This window comes from Gobio gobio, assembly GCF_949357685.1.
Source record: "Gobio gobio genome assembly, chromosome: 19".
Classification (NCBI taxonomy): Eukaryota; Metazoa; Chordata; class Actinopteri; order Cypriniformes; family Gobionidae; genus Gobio; species Gobio gobio.
The window spans coordinates 47,108,731-47,133,745 of record NC_137112.1 but is presented as its reverse complement, the minus strand read 5'-3'; the positions used below and the strand labels follow the sequence as shown (position 1 = coordinate 47,133,745).

At 36.8% G+C, this 25,015-nt stretch overlaps 1 protein-coding gene across 1 annotated transcript in view; it reads right to left on the bottom strand.

Moving 5' to 3' along the window:
• Nucleotides 1-25,015, bottom strand: part of megf6b (multiple EGF-like-domains 6b) — a gene marked incomplete at its 5' end in the record, with an annotated part of 177,685 nt that overhangs the window by 22,117 nt on the left and 130,553 nt on the right. Inside the window, 10 exons of the mRNA XM_079845375.1 lie at nucleotides 577-705; nucleotides 3,140-3,268; nucleotides 7,959-8,084; nucleotides 12,161-12,289; nucleotides 15,586-15,714; nucleotides 15,815-15,943; nucleotides 19,209-19,340; nucleotides 19,429-19,557; nucleotides 19,630-19,761; nucleotides 24,846-24,971. Coding sequence (XP_079701501.1) covers nucleotides 577-705; nucleotides 3,140-3,268; nucleotides 7,959-8,084; nucleotides 12,161-12,289; nucleotides 15,586-15,714; nucleotides 15,815-15,943; nucleotides 19,209-19,340; nucleotides 19,429-19,557; nucleotides 19,630-19,761; nucleotides 24,846-24,971 — 1,290 coding nt within the window. The remainder of the gene's footprint in view (nucleotides 1-576; nucleotides 706-3,139; nucleotides 3,269-7,958; nucleotides 8,085-12,160; nucleotides 12,290-15,585; nucleotides 15,715-15,814; nucleotides 15,944-19,208; nucleotides 19,341-19,428; nucleotides 19,558-19,629; nucleotides 19,762-24,845; nucleotides 24,972-25,015) is intronic.

Below are 25,015 nucleotides of genomic sequence, written 5' to 3'. Positions count from 1 at the left end.
AAATAATTATAAGATAAACATTAATACAATATTTAATATGGGTGTTAACCGATTTGACTAATATTATACAAGAAATAATATTTATAAATGAAACCCCTTTTCAAGTGAAACATTTTTCAATGTACATTTATGAAATGGACTTTCTGTAAAGCTGCTTTGAAACAATGTGTATTGTGAAAAGCACTATACAAATAAATTTGAATTGAATTGAAAATAACGGAAGCTAAAATGTAATATCTATTATTTAATAATTATCAAATATATATGATATCATTAATAAGTACTAAATAATTATTAAATAAACATTTAATGAAATGTCATTATTTTTATGACCCATAAAAATGTTTTATTTGAAAACAGTGTTGTGCGTTTTGGCTGTTCATTCAGACGACGGCGGGCTAAGAACACACTCTTGAAAGCGCACGTTTTGGAAAGCGATACCTTCATGGTCTCTGAGAAAGCAGTGGTACTGCACATGTGTGTGACGTGTTCAGTCTACAGACATGTGATGTGTAAAGATCAGAATTCCTGGATGAACATGCAGATCCTGCTGGACTTCCTGGACACTGAACTGACCTTTCTCACAGCGTCTTCCTCTCCATCCTGCGGGACAGATGCAGTGACCGCTCACATGATGACAGGGGGCGCTGTGCTCACACTGACAGCGGCCCTCACAGCCCACTCCAAACCGCCCGGATACACACGCTGACACACACACACACACACACACACAGGTGATGTTATACTGGGCTAATCATGATCATTACACCATCTGCCTTCCTTACACACACCTACTGCTCTGTTTATACGTGAAATAAGACATTTAGTTCCTTTAATAAAGATTGTTTTCACACACAGGCTGGTTTATAGGCATGTCCAATCATTCTCTCAGTGTGACTCTTTACTGTAATATCCTGACTTTATTAAAATCCATCAGAAAACATTAATATCTGACCACTAGTAGGAGTTAATCTACTACAGAACAAAAGTACAGTAATTCTGATTTGTTTTAATTAGGGCTGTCAAAAGATTAATCACAATTAATCGCATCCAAAATAAAAGTTTGTTTACATAATATATGTGAGTGTACTCTGTTAATTATTATTTATATATAAATACACACACATTCATGTATATATTTAAGAAATATTTGCATGTACATACATTTATATAATCTATAATATATATAAATGTTTTGTATATAAAAATATATTTTTCTTAAATATATACATGCTTGTGTGTGTATTTATATATAACTAATAATTAATTGAGTACACACACATATATTATGTAAACACAAACTTTTATTTTGGATGCGATTAATCTTTTGACAGCCCTAATTTTAATGTATTTGAGTCTCTTCTGCTCACCAAGACTGCATTTATTTGATCAAAAATAAAGAATAAATTCTGAAATATTATTATAATGTAAATCAGCTGTTTTCTATGTGAATATATTTTAAATTGTAATTTATTCCTGTGATCAAAGCTGAGTTTATCATCATTACTCCAGTCTTCAGTGTCACATGATCAGTCAGAAATCATTCTGATATGAGGATTTGATGCTCAAATATTATAATTTTCACTATAGTACTGTTTTAACGCATCAAATAAATGCATCCTTGCTGAGCATAAGAGACATCATAATTATTGTAATTATTTGAAACTTTCGTTCATGTATTTCCAACAGGAAGTTGATGTGGGACACACTGAAGGGCTAAGGCCCTGTCCCAAATGACACACTTCATGAGCACTTTCGGTCTTGTGGACTTAAAATGGCTGCCGTGTGTGTGTCCGTTAAGTCCACGAGACCACAGGGCGTCACATTTGTCATTTTAGGTCTCAGAAGGTGCGAGTTACACAGTGGACTTCTTCCCGACAGCCAAGCGGCGTTACGTTGTGAAAGTGCGGACTCAGAGGAAGACCGTGAGGGTTTAGGGCAGGGCTCCGAACCGGTTCAAGGAACGAAAACGAAAACCGGAAACAAACGAAATTTTAAGAGGAACAAAAACGGAAACGAAATCAAAATCAATTTGAATCGTTCTGAACAGAAACGTTAATTTGAAATGACCATAAACCGGTTAATAACGTTATTTTATCGTTCTCTTTAATATTTTAATTTGGCAGTGACCAATCATGAATAGAGTAGTACAGCATGTGACGTTGACGGATCAAGCGTGAGTGAAATGCACCATCATCTATGAATCTACCGGTACACAAGTCAGTGTGAGCGCGCATTTTCATGCCTCAAGTACATTTCTTTCCCCGCTGAGGTCTACAATGAAAGCGCAGGTATTGGAGGACATTCTTTTCGAACGTTTAAATAAGCAGTACCGACTTTAAGCTCAAATAGCCTGATTTAGGCTACTTTGTAGATTCCGTTTAAGCCTATCCAAGTAGGCTATAGCATCTATCAAACATTTTTCCTACAGTCTTTCAGATTGCCAATACAGGACAGGTCAATGTTTTCTATATAGGCGGCTGATGCTTCGTATTAAATGGTGTTATATTGCATTAAATGATCAAGCTTTATTAGCTGACTGAATTTGATTATGTGATGCAAGGACGTGTTGCGCAGTGTTTGCTTTGAAATTACCAGTTGACGGTGCATTAATGGTTATTTATTCTTTATTCATGCAATTTTTAAAACAAGTGTTGAAAAAAAGTTATGTACAAAGAATGTTATCACTCTTCTGAAAAGAATTCGGCATAAGAGCCACTTTCGATTGTCTAACGCTCCATTAAAACAGGTCCGCTGTTTATGCTTTGTAATTAATGCATGTATTTATGTTGTGGTTTTAAAAATGTTATGAAATAAATATTCAAGTTTAATTACCATGCGTTATATTATTATTGAGTGAGAAATAAGTCTATTTATACATATTTGTATTTCTATAAGTATAGGCTAAATTAAAATAACGTTATTAACCGGTATTTTTTTAAATCAAACCGTTTTCGGAACAGTAATGTTTATTGAGGAACACAAAAACGGTTATAATATCGATTCTGCTCGGAGTGAACCGAGTGATATTTTTTTCCGTTTTTAAGCCCTGGTTAGGGTGCCGTTTGGGACAGGGCCGAAACAGTCAACAGGCTTTGGTGCTGCTCTCACAGATTTGAGCAGAGCTCGATGACCTTACCCTTCTCACAGCGCTCTCCTGTCCAACCCGGCGGACACACACATCGACCCGTCTGTCCGTCACACTGACCGCCGTTCTCACACACACATCTGTCCTGACAGTCTGACCCGAACCGACCCACTGGGCACTCTGAGACACACACACACACATAAAACATATGATAAATATGTATAGAACTCTGATTGGATTATCCATATTCAAAATCAGTGTAAAATGCACTGATGCTCGCCTACAAAGCAACCAATGGCTCTGCACCAATATACCCAAACTCGCTCATTCAGACTTACACACCCTCCAGGAGCTTACGATCAGCAAGTGAACGATGCCTTGTGGTGCCATCCAGGGCCGTTTTTAGGCATAGGCGAACTAGGCGATATGGGGTGTGTGTAAAGGGTGTCAAGGCCACCCTGAAATATGATTGCCGCCCTCACTGGTTCCCCTAACATTATTGGGATAGAGGACTGTCAATCAGACGATTCCTGTATTAAATCAGAGTACTGTCAATTAATACAGTCAAGTTTGCATTTGGAGCGCTCAACACCATCTGATCAAAGAGCTCGGTCAAAGCTTTGGTTACGTTTTTTAACCACACAATAAAGCTAAATTCAAAAGGCCAATTAAAAAAACAGGTGCACAAATCTGTATTTTGTTAGGGCTGCATTTGTGGCATTCGAGAAATCCCGCTGTGAAACGGGCAGATGGTGTAATATTGCTCGGTGTGTATTACAGAGGCGAGATATAGGCTAACCACACTCACTTTAGTATTTCATGTTATTATATTTAGACTCTATGAAGCTTTCTTCTCTTACTTCCACCTCCAAAAGGTGTGTGTTTTTGCGCCAATGCATTGTTAAAGGATCAGTGTGTAATTGTCCCATATAAAACTTTAATGGCCAATTTAAAAATAGTATAATAAAATTAGCTAATTCACAATATTAATTACATCCTTTATTAAACCACTTTGTCGAATTGAATGCATCTTTACGGATGGTGTTGAAAGCTGAATCGATGCATTCAGTTCTAATAGTGTCGTACGGCATAGCGTTGAGTTATTTAAAGGGGAAGTTCAAGCGTCAATGAGAAACAAACACCACACTGAATCAATATTTATTATTATTTATTATATTGTTGCCCTTGACTGTCCTAGTTGCTTCTATAGCACTCATTTGTAAGTTGCTTTGGATAAAAGCGTCTGCTAAATGACTAAATGTAAATGTTTGCACGTCATATCTCTATTCTATTCCAACCTAAATATGGTGTTGTTTATGTTTGCACATCGTATCTCTATTCTATTTTATTCTATTCTATTCCAACCAAAATACAGCACCTGACCAATAAAGAATAGCACTTATCACTCTATTCATTTTCTGCTTGTTTATTTATAAAAGAAATGTAAGAATTGTCCTGTGCTAGATTAACTGAGACTTGTTACAGCACTTGAATATTGTTGCCCTTGACTGTTTTTAGTTGCTTCTATTGCTCTCATTTGTAAGTCGCTTTGGATAAAAGTGTCTGCTAAATTACTAAATGAAATAATTGTAAGCAATAATTGTATTATATATAATGTTTTGCATATAGAGTTTGAAAACATTACTATTTCTAATAGTAAAGAGAGATTGCTCCGAAACATTACTATTTCGGAGCAAGGCCTCAGGAGCGATTGAAGAGCGGGACTGTTATTATGGCATAGTCGCTGTCGGGACTTTTATTATGACACGGTTGCCGGCGGCACTTCCTCTTCTCCAGTCATGAGTCTGAGGTAACCCAACTTTGTTTATACTATTTCTGTATTTTTGATCAAATAAATGCAGGCATCATGAACTTCTAAACTTCTTTAAAAAAAAAAAAAAAACTTTTGACCGGTACTGTATATATTTTATATGCATGTAACATTGTTTTATATTGCTACTGATGCTTTTTTTTTTTTTTAGATAAATTGTAGGGATGCACGATATTAACGGCACGACATCGGAATCAGCCGATAAACGCTTAAAATATAAAAATCGGCAGATATGAAAAAATTATGCCGATATGCTTTGCCGATATGATAACGTGTTGATATGAGCCTGCAATAACTCGCGTGTGCAAGGACTGCTATAGCGATAAGATCACGTCAGCCGTGTGCTCATTCTTCAAGTGAAAACAAGCAAATGCATTGCATGTATGGTGATTTATACTGACAGTTTTTAAATGCTTCCTTGAATTTGTGAATCAACGCAGGATTGCCAGGTTTTCACAACAAAACTAGCCCAAAACAAGCACAATCTCTCTAGTGTGCGCAGCAGCCTCCACAGCAGCTGAAGCTCCTCCAGGTCCTAGTGCCCGCCCGGTAGAATATTATATAGCCTATGTAATGGGGGCACTGTTGTTATAGTAATAAAATGAAAAGTAGAATACACAAATAAATAGAAGTTACTTCTTTTTCTGAATAAATAAAGCAGTAATGATGTCAAAGCACAAGCATGACACTTGCAAATTATATACTTTTATATACAGTTTATTAATCTGTAATACATTTTTATGAAATGGATGATGAAAAATAATCCAAGGAGCACTAAAATAATTGTATATTTTTTTATTTGAAGCTAAAGACAGCATCAACTGATGTCATGCCACCCCCACTTCATAGGCACAAACATTAAATCCAAAAATAAAATATTTTGGTTACAACTACATCTGTCTGGGGTGAAAGATTTTATTATAGTTTTTTTTAGAGAAAATATATTATTATAAAAATACCTTTATTAACATTTATTTATCTTTAACAAGTATCCTTTTAGTAAGGAGACCTGAAACCAGAATGGGAAAAAAAAATGTTTTTGCTCAAAATGGTGTTGTTTCCAAACAAAGGGAAAAAATAAATATGTATCGGCCAAAATGAGTTGAAAAATATCGGCACAAATACAATATTGTGCATCCCTAATAAATTGTGTTTTTTATAGTGACTTGTGGTGAAGATCAGTATTACACACCCGTGGTGAGATTTGCTTTATTCTGAACGTTAGCACTGAGGCTTCATCAGTCACGTCAGGTAAGAGTTCACTGTGTTCAGTTCAGCTCCTGAAACACCAGGAAACTCCGGCCAGGATTATGATGAGGTGTGAGGAGAAGAAACCAAGATCTTCCTTGAGTGTTTGCGGTGACGTCTGACACACGAGTTAACAAATACTCAAAGAGCAGCACGACACCAAATACATGATGTAATGCCTGGAAATCAGCAGCTCTTTTCCTTCTCGGCTTACACTGAGCAGTGACGTCCATTCCTGGAGCTGAACATCTCAGAGCTGCTAAATTTATCAAAACGCAATGTCAAAACAGCTCAAATCTGCACAACTAAAACGATTCTTCAACAGCTTTAGTGCTGTCGCTGAGATCAGGGCTCCCACTCTTTCATGAACACCAGATTCAAGCACCTTTTATTTTAAATCAAGCACAATAAATATGATAAAGGTGGTATGTTACTACAAAATTATATCTAATACCTACTGTACCTGTGTCTATCATTAATGCAGTAACGCTAAGGCATATACTGACAAATAAAATACAATTTCCAATGAGGAAAAACTTCCAATTTTACAAAATCCAATGAGGAAAGAGGCGGGTGTACAAGATGCAGTTTGCAGCTCTTATTCCTGCTTTTAACATTTATTTCACACTAGTTTTCTTTTTTATAAATCATTACTTAATTAAAACATCAAAATCTAGAGATAATATTGTATACTTGAATTTTCCAATTAAATGAAAAGATATGGACAGGTTAACTGTTAGGCATTAAAAATATGCAAAATTATTTATTAAATCACCTGTACATGTACCTTTTTAAAAATCAATTTGAAGGCTTTTAAGACCTGCACATATATTACAGTATATTTAACAGATATAATCGCTTCATTTCAAATGTTTAAATGTTTACGAGCTTTTCTTCTTTTTATTTTTGAGCAGTGATGAAATATTGCTCTTGTAAATACTTGCCAGCATTTCAGTAATGAAAGTCTAGATCTTTAAAATGCATCCGAATTAGAGCAAAGTGCAACCGTACGGTGGCCTGCAGTGGTCAAAAAGGATATAAACAGTGAATTTTTAAGTGATATATTCTAGAAAACTCACAGATGTGGATTCGGACGGCAATTAAATGACCACACGTCCTTGGTGTTTGTCTAAAAACAGTCGGTAATTCGGCCGGGGATTTTTACGCGGGTGGTGAGAAAAACACTGACATTCTGGATTCAGGCGGCAATAAAATCACAGACTGTCAATGATGAGAATACCTTACGACCCCACAAGAAACAATTACCATCCGAATAGGGCTTTTGACAGTAGATGGCGCTTATGGAACAGCAGAAATATATTGAAATATCTTCCTCCCGCAGTGCGGTTTTGGCCATGCATGAAGCGCATGAAGGCCAATTTTTGTAATAGCACCATGCTACTCAAACTAAATGCAGTTCATGCTTAATTCAAGCACTTTCAAGGACCTATGTTTGTTTTCAAGCACTTTCCAGGCCTTGAATCCATGTGTCTGAAATTCAAGTACTTTCAAGAAGAGTGGGAACCCTGTGAGATGATGCACGTTCAAATCTGGCTTGTGACATTTCCCAACGCCATAAAAACAAAACCAGAGTCTCCACGCTGGCAATAAAGGTTTCTGTCTCCTGTAGTCAGCACTGCGGTCAGCACTTCCTACCCTCAGTTGCAATAAAGAGTATTACACATTTCATTGAGGATATCAAACCTCAGACACGAACAGACCGGCTGAATATTCCAAGTGTTTGGCTCAAAGTCAATAAAGAAATGAAATGTAAAGATCAGAGTCCCTCACCCAGCTGACAGGCCGAGCCCATCCATCCGCTGGGACAGAAGCAGCGTCCGCTCGCAGGGTCACACCCGCCGTTCTGACACACACAGATCTCAGCACAGCCCATCCCGAACAAACCTGGAGAACACCCTGTAAAAACACCATCCCATAATTCACACACATCATAACGTGAAAAACACTTCTACTCTGACTTATTTACAATAGAGTAGAAATGTGATTGCTTTTAAAATATTAAAGCCATGAATATTTGAGTTAGGGTTAGATTCTCATGTGCCTTTGCCTAATCATAAATGTTTCATGAGCATCAGATCCTCATATGAGAATGATTTGTGAAGGATCATGTGGCACTGAAGACTGGAGTAATGATGATAAATTCAGCTTTGATCGCAGGAATAAATTACACTTTACTATTCACATAGAGAACAGTTATTTGAGATTGTAATTATATTTCACAATATTCCTGATTTTACTGTATTTTTGATGGCATAAATGCAGCCTTGGTGAGTATAAAAGTTTAAATATATTTCAAACATGACAACTCTTGACATTTATTGATAAGCATTTGTACACACTGTAGGCTTTGGGCCAGATTTACTAACATCTTGCACCAGCACAAACCCTCTTTTGCCGTTAAAAAAATGACTTAACTTATTGCTTACACATTTGTAGGAGTTTCCCTTTCAAATTTATCGTCGGAGAGTATTTATAGTAAATTAATAATGCAAGGGGATTTGCTAACAGGGTTTTTCCTGGGTCAAAAATGGTCTTCGGTGGTGGTTGACAGACATGGTCACACACACACACACACGTTTGTTTTTGTTCCTCATTTTTTACAGATAATTGTTTTGGTTCATATTATTATTATTATTATTATTTAATAACATTTTCACTGTGGACATTTCTCATGGCATCTGTCTGTATATAGTTCATGGGAACTTTTATATGTTCCTGGTATGTGAATACATTTAGATAAAACATTTTGATCACAAAAAAAAGATAATTGTTTTGGTATATAATCATATCAATATTAAAAAGTAGTATTAAAAAAAGAACAAACAGCCTAATTTTCTGCCATATACAATTTCATAAAATTATCAGCTAGCTAATAACAACTTTGTTCTGGGTTCACCTCACTCCAGTCTAAACTAAGTGATTTATAGGCTATTTATTTTACTACACATTGTCAACATAAATAAGTTGAAAGATTGTGGATAATTAAAACTAATTCTTACTATCCACTCTTGCTAAATTGATCAAGCACACTTGTGTTCTCATTTCAGATGTTCAGAGTAAAGGATTAAACTGATTCGCTAGTTCAGTGCTGGACTGATCAGTTGTTCTAACCAGTCGTTAAAATGATTCGGTTCAAAGGAGTCATTCGGTGGCGAATCGGACATTAGCAGACGCGTTGTGTGCGAATCCCGTCTGTTAGAACATTGCGAAAGATTTTTCAACACACAGAAAACATTTCATAACTGGACAGGATTTGTTTCCCGTTTATTGAAAGTATGGTTTATGTCAGCTGGTCAGAGAAGAGTCAACGTTTTTTGAGCATAATTCACACCCAGCGGTAATTCTAGGAAAAAAATGTCCGAATGCGCCACGTGCAACATGGATTCGGTCTTCTGACCTTTTGATTTTGATTAACTTAATGTGAAATATTAGAAAGCTAATGCTGCGTTCACACCAAACGTGAATAGAGCGTCAGGAGCGAGTGATTACAATGTTAAGTCAATGGAAAGGCGCGTTGACGCACGTCTGGAGGTCCTGCGGCGCAATAGACGCGATTCCGCCTTTTGAAGCGAATTCACGTCTGACGCCCGAGTTGAAAAATTTGAACTTTGGCGTCAATTCGCACGCGTTAACCAATCAGGAGCCTGCTCGCTGCTGTCACATGGTAAAGTGACGTGATGAGAAACCCTGCATAATTTAAAAATACTACTATTGTGTCACAAAATGTAGTTTTAAGACTTTTTCAGGTGAGAATGTAGTTGTTTAAAGCTCAAATCTGTGGTTTATTTATAAAGAGAGCGCCTATTAAAAAAAATAATCTTGTGTTTTTGGAGTTGTGAGATCCAGGTGATCAGCGGGCGCTCAGCGCTCATTAACCCCAGCGAGAGCAGCCTTTCCTCGGCCAGTCCTTCTGCCGTCTGCCGCTGGCTCTGATGTCCTGTAGTGGTTCATCTTGTGTGGATCTAACGGCCGATCTTTGCTCTCATGAATCTATCATTTGTTGTCTGCCAAATCGTTTTGACTGAGGGCAAAGAGAAGTTTCATAACTTTATTTTTTAAGGATATTTAAATACACATGCAGTGAAGATAATGTAGGAGTTGCCTGGACCACATTTGTGCAGCTATTAATGCTTAATATATATTTTTAATGAAAATGAAAAGAGGCAGAGTGGTGTTTTATGACATATTTCTCTTGGAGCGCCTTGAACGCGCATCTATTTCTCTTTAAATGCTCAATTTATATGCGCGTCCAATTCGCTGTGGAATGGATTCAAAATGTTTAAGCGTCCAACTAGACGCGATTTTGACGCTCTATTCACGTTTGGTGTGAACGCAGCATTAGACTACTTATTTTGAAGACAGCTCCTTCTCTCTGTCACTCATGCGCCCTGTCACAAGCGCAGCAGTCATCTATTCTACATCACTGATCCAATTAGGCTTTGGCAGGACAAAAATTTGTTTTGGCGGCCGGCAAAAAATTAATGTAGGGAAAAAGAAAAGAGCATGTCATAAACCAGATGCTGATTGGTAGTGTTGGTCATTATGGAAATGATCCAGCTGCGTCTGTGTTCTTCCATTTGTTCGTTGTCAGCAGATCACGTGCAGAACTTTCCACTCCCATCTTTTATGGGATTGCGCTCTAATTTGCCCTGTTTTGTAGTAGACTAGATCTGCAACGCTGATGCATGAATGAAGGACATGCACATAAATACGGTAAATAGACAGGGTTCCCACTCTTTCAAGGACTTTTTAAAGTACCTTTTATTTTAAATCAAGCACAATAAATACGATAAAGGTAGGTGTGTTATTGCCAATATATCTAATACCTACTGTACCTGTGTCTATCATTAATGCAGTAACGCTAAGGCATATACTGACAAATAAAATGCAATTTCCAATGAGGAAAAATGTGCAATTTTACAAAATCCAATGAGGAAAGAGGCGGGTGTACAAGAGCGAGCGAGTTTTAACGAGAGATGCAGTTTGCAGCTCTTATTCCTGCTTTTACCATTTATTTCACACTAGTTTTAGTTTTCTTTTTTATAAATCATTACTTAATTAAAACATCAAAATATAGAAATAATATTGAATACATGAATTTTCCAATTGAATGAAAAGATTTCAGATGTTTACGTGCTTTTCTTCTTTTTATTTTTTGAGCAGTGATTAAATATTGCTCTTGTAAATACTTGCCAGCATTTCAGTAATGAAAGTCTAGATCTTTAAAATGCATCCAAATAACAGCAAAGTGCAACCGTACGGTGGCCTGCAGGGGTCAAAAAGGATATAAACAGTGAATTTTGAAGTGATCTCATCTTGAAAACTCACAGATGTGGATTCGGACGGCAATTAAATGACCACACGTCCTTGGTGTTTGTCTAAAAACAGTCTGTAATTCGGCCGGGGATTTTTATGCGGGTGTGGGAGAAAAACACTGACATTCTGGATTCGAGTGGCAATAAAATCTCAAACTAGCCCCTGACAATGATGAAAATACCTTATGACCCCACGAGAAACAATTACCACCCGAATAGGGCTTTTAACAGTAGATGGCGCTTATGAAAAAGCAGAAATATATTCCTAATGCTGTTTTGTTCTGCCTTTGGCAGCGCATGAAGGCCAATTTTTGTAATAGCACCATGCTACTCTAACAAAATGCAGTTCATGCTTAATTCAAGCACTTTCAAGGACCTATGTTTGTTTTCAAAACTTTCCAGGCCTTGAATCCATGTGTCTGAAATTCAAGAACTTTAAAGTACTTTCAAGAAGAGTGGGAACCCTGAATAGAATTCGAGCTGATGCAAGGGAAGTAGGGCGATCCAGGCAGGTGGTGCTGGGGAAGGTGGAGGGCGAGGAAAATTCCCATGGTGCACGGAACGGAGTTGATCCAGTTTAAGAGAACCAATCAGCTGCTTGGAAGAGTTTCATGTACATGTGTATAGTCTCAGCTGTCAGAAGTGTCAGAATCTTACTCTGTGAGCAGGAGTCTCCCGTCCAGCCTGCGCTGCACTCGCACTGACCGCTTACAGCATCACAGCTGCTGTTATTGTGACAAACACAGGTCTGAGAACAGCTCGCTCCGTACAATCCTGCAGGACACACTACAGACGAGACCGACACAAACATTACTCATGGGAAAACTAGGACAGAGAGACAGATGTGCTCATGAAAGAAACAATATACACTGTAAAAAAAAAGTTGAGAAACCTTAAAAGTTTAAGGCAACCAGCTGCAGAACATTTATGAGTTCTCAACTTAGGGTCAATTAGTTGTACAAAATTTTCTCATGTTAAATAGTTGAATAAACTTTAAAAGCTGAATTGTCATACAAAACATTAGTTGGATTTTTTACAGTGTATCAGGCAGGGTTTTGCACAGATGAGCTAAATAAAAATCATTTTTGTTTGACAAGGCTTTCACAAGTGAAGAAGTCAGCCAATCATCACACATCGTTTACACACAGAAGTCTTAAAGGAACACTTTTTTTGAAAATAGGCTCATTTTCCGACTCCTCTAGAGTTAAACTGTTGAGTTTTACCGTTTTCGAATCCATTCAGCCGATCTCCGGGTTTGGCGGTAACACTTTTAGCATAGCTTAGCATAGATCATTGAATCTGATTAGACCGTTAGCATCTCGCTCAAAAGTGACCAAAGAGTTTTGATAGAGTTTTGGTCTTTAGTACACGATGTAACTACTGAAGAGTCAAGTTTTCATTAGGAAAAATATCGAAACTCATTGCAGGGCTCTCAAGTTTTGAACTGAGTTCAGAGTGAGAGTTTGGCGACGGCAGTAGGGGTTTGGGTGGGGACGAGGTTCTGATCTGAAATATTTGTATTAATAAATAAAAAATTTTTTTTATTTTATTTAATTCAACATTTCTGTGCGTGTGTGTGTGCATAGTATTAATTCTTGCATTTCTTTATTTCAATGATGTCAGGGAAGAGGCAAATTAATAATCCATAATAATTTGGAATATATATATTTTTTTTTTCCCAGAATTTACGGTGTTGTAAATATAATTTATTCTGAAGCAATATTCTCACCAGTGTTCAATCAGCTTTGACAAAATTTAAATCTGCATATCTTTGATATTTTTACCTTTTATGAAGGGCATTTTCCCATAATCTTATTAAATATAGGTTATGCTTCAGCTTTCATTTTATATTCTTAAATTTGATCTATAAATTACATTAGAATAAGACACTGTAGGGCTGTTGCCAATCAAATTAAATCATTTACACTGAAAAATTGTATTCGCTTGTTTTAAATATTTTTGAATATACAAATACGAAATGTTGGAAAGAAAACATTAAACTAAACCACCAGTAGGTGGCAGAATATAAACGTTGTTGCGGGAATATCTAAATCTTACCCGGATGCAGCAATGCTATTTTCTGATTGGCTCTTCGGTAGCTATATTTTTTATTTGATTGGCTGGTGCGTGGCAGGGTGGCAACTCTATGTGGAACTCACTTGATTCCTCTTAATAGCGGCGCAACTTGGTGGGCATTATCCGGGAAATTTCTCTGCGTGAGAAATACAAGGTGTGGCGCGTGAGCGTGTTGAAATGCGTGTGTCTCACGTCTTATGTGTGAGTGTTACGTGTATTTGTGCTGATACCGTTTTGAGTCCATAGGTGGAGGGGGGGAATTCCCCAACTTGTGACAAAGACATGACGTCACCCGGGATACCGGATAAAAGGGCGTTGGCGGCGACATGGAATCTCTCTCTCTCATCTCGTGTCCTGTGGACATCATGGCTGCCGCTCTCCTCGCCTCTTAGGAGCATTTCCGTTCTCCTTTCTTTATTTGGTTAATTGGTGTTTCTTTGTGGTTTTGTTGAATATAATTATTTGTTGAGACTTAGCATTATTTACTCACTTTTCCTTAAGTTCAGAAACTGGTAGGAATTATTTCATTATTTCACTTTATGGTTATTTAGAAAGAGTATGGAGGTAAGCAGAGACCCGGAAGATTCACTTGTCTTTGTTTTGTCGGAAGCCAGGTATAAGAACTGCTGAGTACAGGCGTAGGCAGGTGTTCTCTGTTTACTTTCTTAGTTGTCCTACCAGTTTACTGTTTTTTATTATTTGTTTGATTTATGTTTGTTAATAGGTTGACCTAGCCTGGATGCCAGCCGAATTTAGCCCCGCCCACAAAAATGTTTGCTCGGGCAATTCGGTCTGGACTCGCTCCATAGAGGAGTAATTATGCCCGAACAGAAACTGTTCGGACCAATGAAATTGTCAGGGCGGGCTTTAGACGATGATGGACAGATGATCAACAGTAACGTAATCATCCACGTCATCGAAGGCTCTTGGGTTGAATTTGCTCTTATCCTAAACGGAGAACTTGTTCGTATATGCATTCACCTTCACTATTTCTCTCAGAAACGATGATCGTGTTAGTAAGTAGCCTACTCTGTGTATCCTTAAATTCTTTTATTACTGGCAAAGATCGTTTATACTCATTTTTTTCTTGTAACGTTACTTAATCCAGCGTGCGTGCAGACAGGGTTTCCAAGTGTTTTTGCAATGTTGCGCACAATTGCTACTCAAAACTATAGCCCAAAACAATAACTTTCCGGGGGGTTCTCCGGAAAAAAATGGCGTTTGGTTGGCAAAATATGTTATTTTGGCAAGGTTGCCTGCTAAAATTCGCATTCCTGGGTTTATATAATCACATAATTGGGGTCGCTTCAACCCGCGGACATGGAGAAAATCACGGACTTGGCAACACAGTGCAGTTGAGTTCTGTTGACATTTGACAACTAACGTTACGCGTCGCTCCGTTGCTCTGATTGGTTGTGGGTCTATCCAATTGAGGTCTTTCCTGGCTCGGTTGAAACACGCCCCATAATCAAAGCTCAATGGAGCGGTACCAGACTCATATTCTGACTAGAATTGAGTATGGCCACGCCAGGCTAAGGTTGACCTGTTTTGGATTCTGATTTGTATTCTCTTTTGGGTTGTGTACATTTGTTTCTCTTGTTCATTTTTTATAGTAAACGAAGGCGTACATGGTGTCTTGAAGCGTTACTTTGTGTCTGTGATTGACTTATGTGTTCGGTCCGAATCAGCTGTTTAAGTTAATTTGATTAATGAGCCTTATTTGCTGGTTATGGCCGTAACAGTGAGACTTGAGAACCCTGTCGTTGGTCACTTTTGAGCGAGATGCTAACGGTCTAATCAGATTCAATGATCTATGCTAAGCTATGCTAAAAGTGCTAACGCCAGACCCGGAGATCGGCTGAATGGATTCCAGAACGGTCAAACTCAACAGTTTAACTCTAGGGGAGTTGGAAAATGAGCCTATTATCAAAAATAGTGGCGTTCCTTTAAAGGTACCGTAGCATGAAGATAGAATTGACGTCACGTTTTTGTTTTTTAAAGCTCACTTTGGTTACAGTGTGGACCGATCCAGCCAGGCTGACAGGAACATTCACCATCGACATGATCACAGAGACCCCCGTTCATACACACACACTTCTGTTGACAATCCAGACCATAGAAACCCTGTGGACACGCTGAACACACACACACAAGCATACAGTCAAAAACAGGATCATCAGTGTCCTATAACGTGACAGATGTTAATATATGAGAAGTGGAACAATCATACTGTACGTTTTTCACAGAACGTCCCAGTCCAGCCAATCTTACAGGTACAAGCTCCGCCCACATGGTCACATGATGCCTGGTTTTCACACTGGCAGCGATGCTTACAGCCCGGTCCAAAAGAACCAGCAGGGCATTCTGGGACAGATTTACAACATAGATCACATGATGAATACTGTAACATTTATTACAGATATAGATACACATGGAATATAGAAGGACTGTCAAATCTAGTTCCACAAGGACAAATTATTCATATTTATCATCCTATACATCATATTTTTTATACATGCCATTTTTATGAGCACATATGAATTGAGAGACTATGGAATATCTGTACATTTATAAATTAATTTGTCAAAATGCAAAACCATTAAAAATGTGGTCAAAAAAAGTTTTAAAAATGTTACAGATCTTAGATATACATTTTCATTAATATATTTTTATATATTTTCACCTAAAATTATCTTGATAAAAAAAAAATATATATTTTTTTATAATATTATTTTTATTATTTTTAGATTGCATGTTTTCCAATTATATATATTTTATTATAACAACTATTGGGTACACGGAATATAAAAGGACTGTTAAATCTAAATATTTTTAATGAAATAATAAATATTAAAATATTATATATACACACATATAAATAACATTCTTTTACATTATTTGTTTGTTTGTTTATTTAATTATTTTAGATTGCATGTTTTCCTATTTTTTTTATATTATAAAAATAATAATACTTTTTATAATTTATAAAAATTTGATCGCAATTATTTTTTCTTTTTATCATTTTCTTTTATTATTTCCATAATAAATCCATAGTATTTCCAATTATATATATATAATTTTTTTATTATAACAACTATTGGGTACACATGGAATATAAAAGGACTGTTAAATCTAAATATTTTAACCTAAAATTATGTTGATGAAAATTAAAAAAATGTATGTAATTTAATTTAATTGTGTAATTATTTTATTTTTTAGATTGCATGACTTCCAATTATTTCTTTATTATAAACAGCTATTAGGTATACTTGGAATATAAAATGACTGTTAAATCTAAATATTTCTAATTAAATTATATATATATTAAAATATTTATTTATTTTAGATTGCATGTTTTCAAATGATTTTTTTAATATAACAGCTATTAGGTATACTTGGAATATAAAAGGAATACATATTTTTCATTAAATATTATTTATTTTTTTATTTTTAGATTGCATGTTTTCCCTTTTTTTAAATATTGTAACATTTATAACAGATATTAGGTAACATGGAATTTAAGAGTACTGTTAAATCTAAAATAAAACAATAAATGTAGACATGTCACCACATATTTAACATTAAACCATAATAATCAAATAATATTATTATTATTGATAGGACATTGTAAACTGATCACACATTTCTTTCGCACACTTGTGTTATGTTGTTGTACATGCATGTGTGTGGTTAAAGTGATGTGTGTGTGTGTGTGTGTGTGTGTGTGTGTGTGTGTGTGTGTGTGTGTGTGTGTGTGTGTGTGTGTGTGTGTGTGTGTGTGTGTGTGTGTGTGTGTGTGGGGGCATGTTTTTGTGAAATATCAGGACACAAATGTGTATAATGACATGGGTATGACATAGGTATTACAAAAAGAGGGTGAAATATGAGGACGTTCCCCATGTCCTCACTTTTCAAAATGCTTATAAATCACACAGAACAAGTTTTTTTTCACAGAAAGTGAACTGCACAGTCTCCTGTGAGGGTTAGGTTTAGGGGCAGTGTGTGTGTGTGTGTGTGTGTGTGTGTGTGTGTGTGTGTGTGTGTGTGTGTGTGTGTGTGTGTGTGTGTGTGTGTGTGTGTGTGTGTGTGTGTGTGTGTGTGTGTGTGATGGGTAGGTTTAGGGGCAGGGGCAGTGTAAGGGGATAGAAAATACGGTTTGTACGGTATAAAAACCATTACGCCTATGGAATGTCCTCACATTTCACAAAAACAAACATGTGTGTGTGTGTGTGTGTGTGTGTGTGTGTGTGTGTGTGTGTGTGTGTGTGTGTGTGTGTGTGTGTGTGTGTGTGTGTGTGTGTGTGTGTGTGTGTGTGTGTCCTGGTAAACCCTACGTTATGGGGACAAAATGTCCCCACAAAGATGGCAATATCTGAAATCCTCGTCCTTGTGGGGACATTTTTTGGTCCCCATGAGTAAAATAAATAAATCAGATGTTTTTTGAAAATGTAAAAATGCAAAATGTCTCCTGTGATGGGTAGGTTTAGGGGCAGGGGCAGTGTGTGTGTGTGTGTGTGTGTGTGTGTGTGTGTGTGTGTGTGTGTGTGTGTGTGTGTGTGTGTGTGTGTGATGGGTAGGTTTAGGGGCAGGGGCAGTGTGTGTGTGTGTGTGTGTGTGTGTGTGTGTGTGTGTGTGTGTGTGTGTGTGTGTGATGGGTAGGTTTAGGGGCAGGGGCAGTGTGAAATATCAGGACACAAATGTGTATAATGACATAGGTATTACAAAAAGAGGGTGAAATATGAGGACGTTCCCCATGTCCTCACTTTTCAAAATGCTTATAAATCACACAGAACAAGGTTTTTTTCACAGAAAGTGAACTGCACAGTCTCCTGTGAGGGTTAGGTTTAGGGGCAGTGTGTGTGTGTGCGTGTGTGTGTGTGTGTGTGTGTGTGTGTGTGTGTGTGTGTATGTGTGTGTGTGTGTGTGTGTGTGTGTGTGTGTGATGGGTAGGTTTAGAGGCAGGGGCAGGGGCAGTGTGTGTGTGTGTGTGTGTGTGTGTGTGTGTTTGTGTGTGTGTGTGTGTGTGATGGGTAGGTTTAGGGGCAGGGGCAGTGTGTGTGTGTGTGTGTGTGTGTGTGTGTGTGTGTGTGTGTGTGTGTGTGTGTGTGTGTGTGTGTGTGTGTGTGTGATGGGTAGGTTTAGGGGCAGGGGCAGTGTGTGTGTGTGTGTGTGTGTGTGTGTGTGTGTGTGTGTGTGTGATGGGTAGGTTTAGGGGCAGGGGCAGTGTGTGTGTGTGTGTGTGTGTGTGTGTGTGTGTGTGTGTGTGTGTGTGTGTGTGTGTGTGTGTGTGTGTGTGTGTGTGTGTGTGTGTGTGTGTGTGTGTGTGTGTGTGTGTGTGTGTGTGTGTGTGTGTGTGTGTGTGTGTGTGTAAGGGGATAGAAAATACGGTTTGTACGGTATAAAAACCATTACGCCTATGGAATGTCCTCACATTTCACAAAAACAAACGTGTGTGTGTGTGTGTGTGTGTGTGTGTGTGTGTGTGTGTGTGTGTGTGTGTGTGTGTGTGTGTGTGTGTGTGTGTGTGTGTGTGTGTGTGTGTGTGTGTGTGTGTGTGTGTGTGTGTGTGTGTGTGTGTGTGTGTGTGTGTGTGTGTGTGTGTGTGTGTGTGTGTGTGTGTGTGACTGACTCTGGTCACATCGTGGTCCAGTGAAACCCGCCTCACACTGACAGCGTCCGGTCTGAGCGTCACACCCTCCGTCAGCATTTCGACAGTCACACACACTCGCACAGTCCAGACCCCAGTGGCCCGCGTCACAGGCTACAACACACACATCATCTCACCGTCAAAATAATGACAAATAACTACATTTTTTCACAATTACATAACACAAAAACACAAAACAAACCCTTCCTGCAGCTGTGGCCCGTCCAGCCGGGAGGACAGGAGCAGCGTCCGGTTACAGGATGACATCGTCCTCCATTATCACACACACACCTGAGCTGACAGCCCACACCGAACCGGCCCGCGGGACACACTAAACACAGAGAGCTTCAGAAACACGGGATACGGGATAAAGCACAGGGATCAGGCGTCCAGGTTTACTCACCGTTCTGGCACAATCTGCCCATGAATCCAGGAGCGCAGACACACGAGCCATTTCTCCGCTCACAACGGCCTCCGTTCTCACAAGCCGGACACACTTCCCCACATCCCACACCCCAGCGACCCTCCACACACTCTGATGCACAAACATACTGGGTTTATGAACATATTCATTTATATTTAAACGATTAGTTCACCCAAAAATGAAAATTCTGTCATTAATGACTGACCCTAATGTCGTTCGACACCCGTCAGACCTCCGTTCATCTTCAGACACAAATGAAGATATTTTAGTGTAAATCTGATGCTCTGAAAGGCCTCCATTGGCACAATACACGGTTCACTCTCAAGACCCTTAAAAGGCACTAAAGACGTCGTTACAAAGTCCATCTCACTACAGTGGTTCTACAATAACTTTATGAATCGGTGACAATAGTTTTTGTGCGCAAAAAAACCCTAAATAACGACTTACATAGTGATGACGATTTCAAAACACGGCCTCATGAAGCTTCGAAGCGTTATGAATCAGTGAGTCGATTCAGCGGTTTGAATCGCCAAATTTCAGCAGTTTGACACACGATCCGAATCATCATTCGACTCACTGATTCATAACGCTTCGAAGCTTCATGAGGCCGTGTTTTGAAATCGTCATCACTATGTAAGTCGTTATTTAGGGTTTTTTTGCGCACAAAAACTATTGTCGCCGATTTATAAAGTTATTTTAGAACCACTGTAGTGAGATGGACTTTATAACGACGTCTTTAGTACCTTTTAAGGGTCTTGAGAGTGTAAAGTGAGCCAATGGAGGCCTTTCAGAGCATCAGATTTACACTAAAATATCTTAATTTGTGTCTGAAGATGAACGGAGGTCTGACGGGTGTCCAACCACATGAGGGTGAGTCATTAATGACAGAATTTTCATTTTTGGGTGAACTAACCCTTTAAGAGAATTATATCATTTGAGCCTTATATTATGTTCCGGGTCAGTTTGACCCTCAACACATTTTTGCGTTAATGGAAATCATGAAACTGTGTGACTGTTTCTCATTGAGGACATAAGCAACATGGAAAGCAACATAAATATTATATATTTAAATATTATTAAATCTAAATATTGCTTATACTTTGCATGCATTATATTGTATTTAATTATTTTTGGATTGCATGTTTTCCCATTCTTTTTATTTTATTTCATTGAAGCATTTTTAATGCAAATAAATTTTTTTTTTTATATTAACATTTTATATTTTAACATATCTTTTTACCCTTTCTTTCCTTTATTTTCTTTTCGATTGTTTTCCAATTGTTTACCTTGTATTCCTTTAACGCATCTCAAAGCACATTAAAAATATATATATTTAGTAGGGCTGTCAAAAGATTAATCGCGATTAATCACATCCAAAATAAAAGTTTGTGTTTACATAATATATGTGTGTGTACTCTGTTAATTATAATTTATATATATAAATACTAGACATGTGCCGGTAAACGGTAATATGATATACCGCAATAATGAACATGCACAATATTGTTATCGTGGGCACTTCAAAATACTGTTTTATTTATTACGAATTATTCAGATTTTTTGAATGAATTTTAAGAATACTTTACCCATCAACCGTTTCAAATGAAAAACATGTCAAAGAGGAACGCGCACTGAAGTGCACATTCATTCTTCGACAGCAGAGGGCGCTGACGCAACAGCAGAAATGCAGCCGTTTCCCCAGTAATCACATAACCTAATACATAATACTTAAAGACTTAAGGCTATTCATTTTCAAACTTGCATTTTATATTTTAATCTGGACTATATCACATGCCCTAGATATTGTTTGAATATGTTCTGACTGTTGTTCAATCACACACTTTACAAGGCTCCAGTATTTAACATTAGTTCCGTCATTAACAAACTGACAATGAAAAATACTTCTAAAGCATGTATTAATCTTAGATAAATGTACATTTCAGCATACCGATTGTTCTTTATAATTATTTTGCACTTTAATCTGTTTTAAATATTTGTTTACTTTAGACATTTTTGTGTATTGCTTTATTGTATTTAAATGTTTGGTTCTTTTGTTATAAGAAAGTGATTTAACTTGTTATAGTATGACAACACTTTTTTTGCAACTTATTTCAATATCGTGATAATACCGCATACCGTGATAAGAGCTTCAGCAATTAATCACAACATGAAAATTTTATACCGGCACATGCCTAATAAATACACACACATTCATGTATATATTTAAGAAATATTTGCATGTATATACTGTATATACATTTATATAATCTATAATATATATAAATATAAATGTTTTATATATAAAAATACTATTTTTTTCTTAAATATATACATGCTTGTGTGTATATTTATATATAAATAATAATTAACAGAGTACATACACATATATTATGTAAACACAAACTTTTATTTTGGATGCGATTAATCGCGATTAATCTTTTGACAGCCCTAATATTTTATTTTATTTTTGGATTGCATGTTTTCTGATTATTCTCCTTTTATTTGTGCATTTGGCAGAAGCTTTTATCCAAATTCCTTTACATCGCATTGATGGTGGACAGTTCAATCAGTTCATGTTATCAACCCATGCATTAATGTTAGAGCTTCAGGAAAGCAATATAATATTTTTTAAATATTATTAAATCTAAATATTGCTTATACTTTGCATACATTTTTAATTTAATTTAATTATTTTTGGATTGCATCTTTTCCCATTCTTTTTATTTTACTTCATTGAAGCATTTTTAATGCAAATCAAAAATAAAAAAAATATTAAAATGCTATGTTTTAACCATAGACAGTAAAAAATATGGACGTAGTGTCCGTGACGTCACTCAAAGGATCTGAAGAGCAGTTCTGAAGCGTAAAGTCGGGTCGAGCTGGCCGTCGCCATCTTGCCTCATCTACTCGCTTGTATATAGTATGCATCATCAAAAAAGTGTAAACTGAATTTGATCTTTTAATATCACTATTTTAGTACATTACGGCACTTTAAGGGTGGGTTGCACTAATTCTTTAGCCTGTCTTCAGTTCACCCTCCGTCTGCTGCTTGATCAGCTCTATAATGTTTTACTGCGTAATTAATCTGTGTTTAAAATGAAGTGGTGCAATAACTCGATTTAAAATAAAACCTATATCAACAAATCAACAAATGTTTTTCACGTTAAGCGTTTTAAAAACGTCCCGCTGTTTTCAGTGATTGAAATACTGCAGCAGATGCTGTATATGGATCATAAGTGGCCAAATTGTGCATCTTGTTCACATATTTTTGTTTTAAGATGGAAATTTGACAGGCTTGTGCTGCCGTTCTATGGAGTTCTATGGCGGTTTTGCGACAGTCAGGTGACTGAAAACTATGGATAGAAGCATCGGTTCGGTGGTCCGTGGATGAACAAGCAGCATTATAAAATGTCAGGTAAATGGAGAAAAACCATCAGCACAAGTGCTTTCTCTCTTCTATTCAATCTATTCAGAAGGGTGGGGAAGAGAGCATAAAAGTCTAAAAGAAAACAGCCCTGAGACTGTATATAGTTCTGTGATATATACATACGCTATACCAGTCAAAAGTGTAAAAACTGTACCATTTTGATTGTTTTTTAAGAAGTTTCTTTTGCTCACCAAGGCTGCATTTATGTTATATAAAAAAAGCTGTAATATTGTGAAATATTACTAAAATGTAAACTAACTGTTTTCTATTTGAGTATATTTTAAAATGTAATTTATTCCTGTGATGAATTTAAATTGAATAAAGATCAATTTATGATACATTTAAAGAAATTAATTCATTTATTCAGCAAGGATGCATTAAATTGATCAAGTGACAGTATAGACATGTATAATGTTGCAAAAGCATTATATTTCAGATAAATGCTGTTCTTTTTAACTTTCTATTCATTAAATAATCCTGAAAAAAAGTGTTTTCAACATTGATAATAATCAGAACTGTTTCTTGAGCAGCAGATCGGCATATTAGAGCGATTTCTGAAGGATCATGTGAAATAAAGTGTACTTCAAAAATATATTCAAATAGAAAAAAAGTTATTTTAAATTGTAATATTTCACAATATTACTGTTTTTGCTGTATTTTGGATCAAATAAACGAAGCCTTGGTGAGCAGAAGAGACTTCTTTCAAAAACAATCAAAGTAACTTAGTACGTTACAGTCAGTTTCCAAACTTTTAACATGTTTTCCTATTGTTTATATTACATGCCCCCTCGAACAAGGATAAGACTTTTACTGTTGGTTTTATTATGTTTAATCCTTAACGAACTTTAATCCATTCACCATATAAGAGCCGAAATGTATACAAAACGTAAGATCAGCTAACTTAATATTGTTCACATTCTGCTGTCTTACATTTGTGCAAAACGAACATATTAACAGACAAAATGCTCATATCTCAACTTATTTCACATACCTTTTGCCTCTTCGGAGGTGCTGCAAGTATAAATTGGACGTTTACCACGGTTCCGTGTCGAAGTTATTGCCGTATTTGGGATAACATTAACAAGCTATATGCTATAAACTGCGCTAGCCAGGGCGCGCGCGCCTCCAAAAGGAAAACAAAAGCACTTAGCCTAAGACCGGAAGTCAACCATTTCAATACCAAAATTTCAAAATAAAAGCCCATCAACTTTTCAGTACCAAAATATACTTATGGTTATTTACAGTTTACCTTGTATTCCTTTAACGCACTTCAATGCAACTTAAATAAATATATATATATATATATATGTATTTTTTTGGATTGCATGTTTTCCGATTATTTTCCTTATATTTGTGCATTCATGTTAATTGAGTTGAACCCATGATCTTGGTGTCACTAGCGCCATGCATTAATATTTGAGCGATAAATTTAAAATACTGTTTATAATATTCACATTTTGTGGGGGGAAAAAAAACAAAAAAATATATTCTCATGTTTTTTTCCCGTGATTTTTGGTTATTGTACTGAATCATATTAGGGTCAATTTGACCTGAAACATAATGATCGTACCCAGGATTTTACATAAAACAAGGGCTAAACAATATCAAGCAGAGTTTTATTAAAGGGTCATTTTTGTCTATGAGCCTCTAATGCAGTTTGTGTTTTTAAATACTGTAAATAGTGCATTATTTTTTATCATAAGCTAAAGGCCTTGCTTACAGATGTAAAAACAGGCTCAATATAAGCATGTCAGAATGACAATTTCACCTTTTTCACAGCGTTTTCCAAACGTTCCAGCGGGACACATGCATTGGCCAGTGATCCGGTCACATGGTGCCCCTGAACAGTCACATGACTGAGAGCAGCCAATCCCAAATCTTCCATCAACACAATCTATCGCAGAAATGACACACTAATCAAAGTCTTGCATCACATTT